Source organism: Mauremys reevesii, linkage group 2 (genome assembly GCF_016161935.1).
Source record: "Mauremys reevesii isolate NIE-2019 linkage group 2, ASM1616193v1, whole genome shotgun sequence".
Classification (NCBI taxonomy): Eukaryota; Metazoa; Chordata; order Testudines; family Geoemydidae; genus Mauremys; species Mauremys reevesii.
In genome coordinates, this window is record NC_052624.1 from 390,086 (window position 1) to 399,279 (window position 9,194).

The 9,194-nt window shown below is 57.5% G+C and overlaps 1 protein-coding gene across 7 annotated transcripts in view; it reads left to right on the forward strand.

The window, feature by feature from the left end:
• IQCA1L (IQ motif containing with AAA domain 1 like) overlaps positions 1–5,443 on the forward strand; it is a 50,079-nt gene extending 44,636 nt beyond the window's left edge. For all 7 annotated transcript variants that reach the window (XM_039521197.1, XM_039521202.1, XM_039521203.1 and 4 more), the window contains 3 exons: positions 1,185–1,362; positions 4,054–4,292; positions 5,312–5,443. In XM_039521197.1, coding sequence (XP_039377131.1) covers positions 1,185–1,362; positions 4,054–4,292; positions 5,312–5,425 — 531 coding nt within the window. In that variant the 3' untranslated portion in view covers positions 5,426–5,443. The remainder of the gene's footprint in view (positions 1–1,184; positions 1,363–4,053; positions 4,293–5,311) is intronic.
• The last annotated feature ends 3,751 nt before the right edge of the window (positions 5,444–9,194 follow it).

Sequence of the window (9,194 nt, forward strand, 5' to 3'; positions counted from 1 at the left end):
TCCTGTCCCAAGAGTCAGCGAAACTGGTTTTCTAGGGATTTTGCTCACCTGTTGTTCCCGGGTGTTTTCCCCGAGTAGGGTTGTTAAAGCTAAAGGACCCCCTGGTATCTTTCATGTGTGTCCCCACTATGAGACCCGTCAGCAGTGCTGGCCCCACACCCATATGGACACTCCTGATACAGCTGGTTTTCAGAATACACCTCATGGCATTAGCCAGAATTCATGAATTGTACAGACATTGCCCCAGTTCATGCCAGAGAGGGCAGGGGCACCTGAGACTGTGCATTGGCACAGCTGCATCCTAGCCCGTGCCAGGCCCCTCGCTCTGGTCCCAGTGACCCCAGCCCCTGCCCACAGGCTCGACCTGACCCCAGGGACCCTGCCCCGCCCACAGGCTCGACCTGACCCAAAGACCCTGCCCCCACTGCCTGTGGGCTCATTCTGACCTCGATAACTCTGACTCCCTGGCCCATGAGCTCAACCTGACCCAGGGACCCTGCCCCGGCCCCGCCCACGGGCTCGGCCTGACCCCAGGGACCCTGCCCCGGCCCCGCCCACGGGCTCGACCTGACCCCAGGGACCCTGCCCCGCCCACAGGCTCGACCTGACCCCAGGGACCCTGCCCCCGCTGCCTGTGGGCTCATTCTGACCCCCATAACTCTGACTCCCTGGCCCATGAGCTCGACCTGACCCCAGGGACCCTGCCCCGGCCCCGCCCACGGGCTCGACCTGACCCCAGGGACCCGGCCCCGCCCACGAGCTCGGCCTGACCCCAGGGACCCTGCCCTGGCCCCACCCACGGGCTCGGCCTGACCCCAGGGACCCTGCCCCGGCCCCGCCCATGGGCTCGACCTGACCCAGAGATCCTGCCCCGGCCCCGCCCACGGGCTTGGCCTGACCCCAGGGACCCTGCCTCAGCCCCGCCCACGGGCTCGGCCTGACCCCAGGGACCCTGCCCCCACTGCCTGTGGGCTCATTCTGACCCCTATAACTCTGACTCCCTGGCCCATGAGTTTGACCTGACCCTAGTAACTCTGCCTACCCGCCCCAGCTGCAGGCTCAACCTGACCCCAGTGACCCTGGTCTCCCCCTGCCCATGGCTTGACCTGACCCCCAGAAACTCTCCCTCCACTGCGTGCGGGCTCGACCTAACCCCCATGACTCTGCCCTTTGCTGCCTTGCAGGCTGACCCCAAGCGACTGAAGAGGGATTTACCTAAAGCCCTGAAGCTGCTGAAGCCAGAGGACCGGGTGCTGCTAATCGGCACGTCGGATAAGCCCTATGCAGCTGATGTGAAGACACTGTGCAAAGCCTATGAGCGGATCCTCCTCCTCCCCCGGCCTGACTACGCATCCCGCTACGGTGAGGGGGCAGCCCGGCCCAGGCAGGGCTGGTTGTGGAGGTCAGCCAGCTGGTGCCGGTGACTGGCTGGTTCCCTCCCCTTTCAGCAGTGCTTTGGGGGGCTGTAACGGAGTGCACGCCGTGCCCCATCAGATTTGGCCCCTCAACCCCGCATCTTAAAGACTCAGGGACGCTCCAAGCTGGTGCAACACCCGTGCTCTTTATTTAGGGTCTATTTCCCACCACCAGTTTCCCACTATTTACAGGCTATTTACACGGCTTGGCCTCACACCGGCCTGTCCAGCAACACTAGTAGGCTCTTTCCTCCCTCTGAGCCTGACCTTCCCCTCCTGGTCTCCATCCTGCTGTAACGATGCTGCCTCTGGCAGGACACTACTGAGAGTATCAATTCAGGACAAATTGCTTAGAACAGGGAAGTTACAGCCCAAAGCTGGAGTTCATTTACATAAGAACATAAGAACGGCCGTACCGGGTCAGACCAAAGGTCCATCCAACCCAGTATCCTGTCTGCTGACAGTGGCCAATGCCAGGTGCCCCAGAGGGAGTGAACCTAACAGGTAATGATCCTGCCGTCCATCTCTACCCTCTGACAAACAGAGGCTAGGGACACCGTTCCTTACCCATCCTGGCCAATAGCCATTAATGGACTTAACCTCCATGAATTTATCCAGTTCTCTTACTATTAAGGCACCAAACCAGCCAAACAGAGAGGACTTCGGTCTCACCTCACTGGCTAACCAGAAGTCATACAAGCAATTCCCTCGTATCACAACCAGTGCCACTCATCATGGGGACAAAGGGTTATGAAAACCAACACCCCAATAAAAGAAAAAGGTTCCCTCGATCCCAAAGGACCAAGCCCCAGACCCAGGTCAATATACAAATCAGATCTTACCCACAAATCACGCTGTTGCCAATCCTGTTGTCAGGCCCCTGCACCCCATTGTGACTCTCAGCCAGCCAGTAAAACAGAAGGTTTATTAGATGACAGGAACTTAGTCCAAACCAGAGCTTGTTGGCATAAACAGGACCCCTTAGTCAGGTCCTTCTGGGGGGAAGGGAACTTAGATCCCAACCTCGGGGTTCCCTACGATTCCCCAGCCAGCCCAAGACTGAAAAAAAACCTCCTCCACCCGTCTCACTCCCCCTGCTCCCATCCTCCTCTAGCCTTTGTCCATTTTCCGGGCAAAGGTGTCACCTGGCCCAACCCTCTTCCCGGCTCCGGTTACAGGCTCAGGTATCGTCCCTCAAATAAAGTCATCCCCTGCTCTCCCATCCCCCATGCAGACAGTCTCAGGGCTTGGCTACACTTACAAATTTGCAGCGCTGCAGCAGGGTGTGAAAACACACCCTCTCCAGCGCTGCAAATTGCGGGCGCGCGCCAGTGTGAATCAAAGCCCCCCCCTGCGCTGGGAGCGCTCCCCCCAGCCCTGTCTGTTATTCCCACAGGTGGGGACAGGGGGGAGGCTGGGAGTTTTCCCGCTGGGCGCTGGCGACGCACTTAGCGCGCCTCGCGCTGCCGCGCAGCCAGCAGCCAGCCCAGTAAAGTTAGACGACGTTCCCAGGTCAGTCACCCTGCTCGCTACTGTGTCACAGGAGAACATCCCCAGTCCTTTGTTCAGAGCTTCAGTTTGTAGCAAGGTTCCTCCAGAGGCAAGAAGCAGGATTGAAGACAAAATGGAGATGCTGCTGCTGCCTTTTATAGTCCGTTTGCCATGTGGCCTGTGCTTCCTTTGTTCCAAACACAAGCTGCCCAGCACAAGGCCTGGAAAAACCTCAGAGTTCTGTCCATAGGCAGGTCCCTGCCTTGCTGAGCCACAAGGCGTATCTGCTTCTCTCAGTGGGTCAGTTGTAGCTGATGGTCCTTAATGGGCCATCAAGCAGGCTAGGCCGAGCTGACACCAGCTTGTCTGGGGTGTCACCCAGAAGCACAGCACAAGTTTGAAATACAGACAGGACAGAGCCAATACTCATAACTTTAAATACAAAACTGATACATGCACCCAGACAGCATAACCAGAACCAGCCAATCATAACCTTGTCATGGACACCTTACTTAACCTCCTTTGTACAAGATTTGGTGCCATTATATGACTTGGTTGCAACAATGATCTATATGGTCACAGTTCATATTAATAACGTCACCCCCCGCCCCTTCCTCCCAGCCTGTTAGCTCCTGCTAATGAGCCTGGCCGGTGCGGGCTGAGGGGGAGACCGAGGGATTTACCGTCCTTTATTGCTTGGCTTGACCTCTCCCTGAGCCCCCAAAGCCACCTGGGGACCTCGCTGCTGGGCTCCCCATTCTCCTGGCCCCATCCCGAATTGCAGCCCCTGGGTTAACACCAGAGTGAGGGGCAAGGTGACTGCAGGATTCAGATTCCAGCCCAGCCAAGGAGCTGGCAGTGCCCAGTTGCAGGACTCCAAGCAGCAGCAGCCAGAGCAGCGGGCTGGGCGCTGCTGAGTGCTGAGCTGGGAAGGGGCTAGAGAAAACCCACTTTACACCCCTCCCCCACAGCACCCAGACTGTTCTGCATCAGAGGGGCAGGCTGGGCCCAGCCCCACAGCGGCTGCACAGATCCCCCCCGCCCTCTGGCTGGGTCCCCCCGTTCCTCCACCCCATGCCCTGTCTCTCCTCCTATCCCCTCCCCCCGGCACAGAGCTCGCCCACCATTGTCCCCTTTGCCTCCACAGTGACCTGGCAGCGCCTGATCAAGAAGCATGGTGGCACCATCACCACTGCCCTGGACGTCAGTGCCCTGGCCAAGCTCTCGGACGGCTACAGCCAGGGGCACCTGGCGCGGGCCGTGCAGATGGCGCTGACCGAGCGGCGCCTCCTGCAGATGCCCAAGAAGCCGCTGCGGGCAGGCGAGTTCCTGCAGCTGCTGGCCAAGGCTGACCCCATTTACAGTGAGGAAGAGAAGACACTGCAGGTGCCTGGCTGAGCCCTGGAGGTCCCAGCCTTACACATTACTGTCACCCCTCTGGGCAGGCAGAGGGGCCCTTCCCCCAGTCCTGCCCCAGCCTGGTCCCTGCCCCCCACGTTACTGTCACCCCTCTGGGCAGGCAGAGGGGCCCTTCCCCCAGTCCTGCCCCAGCCTGGTCCCTGCCCCCCACATTACTGTCACCCCTCGGGGCAGGCAGAGGGGCCCTTCCCCCAGTCCTGCCCCAGCCTGGTCCCTGCCCCCCACGTTACTGTCACCCCTCGGGGCAGGCAGAGGGGCCCTTCCCCCAGTCCTGCCCCAGCCTGGTCCCTGCCCCCCACGTTACTGTCACCCCTCGGGGCAGGCAGAGGGGCCCTTCCCCCAGTCCTGCCCCAGCCTGGTCCCGGCCCCCAAGTTACTGTCACCCCTCTGGGCAGGCAGAGGGCCCTTCCCCAGTCCTGCCCCAGCCTGGTCCCTGCCCCCCATGTTACTGTCACCCCTCTGGGCAGGCAGAGGGGCCCTTCCCCCAGTCCTGCCCCAGCCTGGTCCCTGCCCCCCATGTTACTGTCACCCCTCGGGGCAGGCAGAGGGGCCCTTCCCCCAGTCCTGCCCCAGCCTGGTCCCTGCCCCCCACCTTACTGTCACCCCTCGGGGCAGGCAGAGGGGCCCTTCCCCCAGTCCTGCCCCAGCCTGGTCCCTGCCCCCCATGTTACTGTCACCCCACAAGGCAGGTACAGGGGCCCCTGCACTCCAGCCTGATCCCTGCACCCCATGTTACTGTCACCCCTCTGGGCAGGCACAGGGGGGCCCTTCCCTCCAGCCCCACACCCCAGCCTGTTCCCTGCCCCCATGTTACTGTCACCACTAGGGGGCCCCTTCCCCCAGCCCCCCCTCTAGCCTGGTCCCTGCCCCCCACATTACTGTCACCACTAGGGGCTGACTCTGGCTCATCTCTGCCATCCCCCCAACCCGGGGTGTTCTCTGCGATGCAGCATCAGCTCTGCGCTGACTCCCCCACTCCTTTGCAGGACTGGTACATGAAGACGCCACTGGGTAAGAAGCGGCTCAAGGCAGCGCAGGAGAGAGCAGACAGGAAGGAGGGAAAGGGGAAGGACAAGAAAGGAAAAAAGGGGAAGAAATAGTGCTGGCTGAGGGGCCCTCCCCGGCCTTTGTGCTCTAGGGTCCTTGGGGCAGGGCAGCTCCATAAAGTCAACTCATTCTTCGTCCCGCCCGTCTGTGCAGAAAGAAGTCTGTGTGCATGGGTGGGAGTGAGCAGGGGGAGTGCAAACGCGCATGTGGGGCAAACCGGGGGAGAGGGGGGTGTCTGTGCATGTGTGTCTGTGTGTGTGCTTGTGAGCCTGGGGCGTTGTGCATGCATGTGGTGTGTGTGTGTGCGCGCATGTAGGGGCATGGATGCATGTACCCTGGGATACAAGAGCGGTGCATGTGGGGTGAGACAGAGCCAAGAACTACACCTGGAATGGCAACCGGGAGCACGCTGGGGGTCTGCTCAGATCCTGGCTGCAGGGGTAGCCCTGCCCGGCTCCAGTCTGAGGGGGCCCATGGTCCGGGTCACTGCCCTCGTGCAGCCCTGAAAGGGAACGAGCCCCCTGCCCCTGAGCCCAGGCAGCTCTGAGCTGTGCACACAGAGGCCTCTACTCCAGAGAATGGGGGGCAGCCCCTCCCTCGAGGGTTCTGGGCCCCTCTGCTCAGCTCCCATCCCTTGAACCCTGCATGCAGCTCTGGGTCCCCAGTCCCTGAGAAGGGGGTGTCTAGGGTGACCAGATGTCCTGATTTTTTACACTTGCTGTCTGGTCACCCTAGGGGTATCGTTATCTCCCCAGCAAACCTGTGAGGGGCACTTCCCCCCACCTAAGGAATGCTGATCAAACAAAGGAAGGACACACCTCCTTCCAGGCACTGTATTGAAAATGCTTCTACTGTGGTAGAAAGCCTCTAGCAATGGGTTCGACACACCGCTGTGCCACCATGTCATAGGGTCTCACCCCCACTTTGAGCTTTTGGGTTCAAAGATGGGGACCCGCATGTATTCTCCCCCCATCCTAACCCTTAGGGTAGGTTTCCTTCTCGCTGCCACCACTCGATTGATTCGGTGAATCGAGACACCCCTCTGTTCCCCCCTCCTCCTTCCAGAGACTTTCCTGGGGAAGCACAGATCAAATCACAGAGGGAGAAAGATTCCTTTCACTTCCCTCTCCCTTCCCTGCTTTCTCTGCTTGGAGACAACCCTTGTCTCCACAGAGTGACGCCTAGCTTCCTTCCCCTGAATCCACAGGTAAGGAACTTAACCAAGTCCTGAACCTAAAAGAGTTTATTAAAAGAATAAAAAAAGAAAAAAATACACAATCTCTATGAATCCAAGATAGACATTTATAGGGTCTAATCTTATTAATCCCTGGAGAAATTTCTCCCTTTTCCTCAGTACAAACAATACAGGCAAAATTACGAATAATCAATACAAACACACAGAATTGCAGACACAGGATTCTTAGATGAAATTACCCAGTACTTCTAATACTCACTAGCTGGAATAGGAGAAATTAGTTCAGAGAGATGAGCAGGCTTGATTAAGCGTCTGGGCTGGTGTAGTTCCAGACGGCTAAGAACCCAGAACAAAGAACACAGAGACCCAAGTTCCCGCTCTCTGGGATTTCCAAATTCTCTTCCCTGATTGGTCCTTTGGTCAGGTGTTTCACCAGGTCTGTGTTAACCCTTTACAGGTAGAACTTAACCCTTAACTAACTACTTATGACAACTCCAGAGAATGGGGGGCAGCCCCTCCCTCGAGGGTTCTGGGCCCCTCTGCTCAGCTTCCATCCCTTGAACCCTGCATGCAGCTCTGGGTCCCCAGTCCCTGAGAAGGGGGTGTCTAGGGTGACCAGATGTCCTGACTTTTTACACTTGCTGTCTGGTCACCCTAGGGGTGTCCCCATCCCTATAGGGAGCTGGGGACAGACACACATGCACAGGGGACACCATGCTCCTCTCTTCCCCCTCCCCTCAGACCTTGCACTCAACGCTGGGGCTCTCAATCCTCACCTGGAGGGAGCTCCAGGAGCTGCGTAGCTGCCCGAGGGTGTCACCGTGTGTGGAGACAGGCTGCAGAGCCCCAAGAAGGGAGAGGAGCTGGGGTCTGCCTGGCCCATGGGGTGTGAGTGACGGAGCAAAGGGGAAGAACACCAGGCACTGCTGGTTACTGGACGGTGCCACTAGGAGGTGGTGGGAGCTGCATTGCTCCAGCCTTTTAAACTGGATGCAGCCCTGGGTAGCTCTGTATTTGCGAGAAGTAGGGAGGCAGGGGCCTCTTCTGGCCAAATTCCTGCCATGGTGGCTCGGCTGGTTCTCAGCACATTCTCTGCAGGGCAGCGGCTCACTTGTGCGTCTGTCACTGCCAGCGCGTACCAGACAATGAACAGTAGGGATGGAGCAAGGTGTCTCCTAGATTGCATGGGAGCTCCCAATGGGTTGTGCCTCTGTCCGCTACATTCTTACTGGCCGTTTGCAGTGGTTCTGAACTTCCACAGGCCAATTCCCCTTGCGCTGGGATTCTCCAGCCAGGAGAGGGGCCCAGAAGTGCATTTTTTCCCATTATTATTATTATTATTATTTTAAAGTTTGGGCAAACTCAGTTCATCCTAGTTAGAGTTAAGTGGGGCACGGAAGATACTTCTGCATGCTCCAGTCAGAAGTGGGTTTGGGGACTCTCAGCTGTCTGGCTGTAGGAGCTCTGACTCAGCTGGGCTTGTGGAACTCAGTGAACCTCTGGAGACAAGCCAGCTTTGAGAGAGTCAGTTCAGTAATTGCCAGGTTCATACTTGCCTTAGCAGAGCTTTCTAGTTTGGTTTCTGAAAGACAAGGTCGGGGAGGGAATATCTTTTATTGGACCAAATTCTGTCAGTGAGAGAGACGAGCTTTCAAGCTACACTGAGCTCTTCTTCAGGTCTGGGCAAGGTGTACGTGCTGCATCGGCGCAGACGCACTGACACAGCTGTGCGGCCGCAGTGTTTAAGGGCATGTCTGCATGTGCAGCGATGCAGCGCGTCTGGTGGCTGCGTCTGGTGAAGACGCTTGATGCCAATGGTAGAGAGTGCTGCTGTCAGTATAATAAAGCCACCTCTGTGAGCAGCGGTAGCTGTGTCGGTGGGAGAAGCTCTCCCGCCAACAGCACTGGGCACACCGTGGTTCTGTCAGTGTAACTTACATTGCTTGGGGATGGTTTTTTTCACACCCCGAACGACATAGCCTAAGTGAAGCTGCTCCTATGCCGACGGGAGAGCTTCTCCCATCGGTATGGTTCATCTGCCTCCCCAAGAGGCAGTAGCTGTGTCAGCAGGAGAAGGTCTCCAGACTTTTCACACCCCTGAGCGACATAGTTATAGTGACCTAGGTCTGCAATGCAGACCTGGCCTCAGAGCACACAGCTCAATGCAAGGTGGAACAGACTGTTTAGCATAAGTAGTTAACACGTCTTTCAAGGGACCATGCAAGGTGAAGGTGCTTTGAAGCAAAATCTTTTCTGTTGCTGTCATAACTATAAAGGGAAGGGAACAGCCCTCCTGGTTACAATACTATAAAATCCCTCCTGGCCAGAGACACCAAAATCCTTTTACCTGTAAAGGGTTAAGGAGCTCAGGTTACCTGGATGACACCTGACCCAGAGGACCAATAAGGGGACAAGATACTTTCAAAACTTGGTGGGGGGAAGGCTTTTGTTTGTGCTCTTTGTTTTGGGGGTTGTTCGCTCTTGGGACTAAGAGGGACCAGACATCAATCCAGGCTCTCCAAAGCTTCTGAACCAGTCTCTCATGTTTCAAACTTGTACGTAACAGCCAGGCAGGGCGTGTTAGTTTTATTTTTGTTTTCTCAACTTGTAAATGTTCCTTTTTGCTG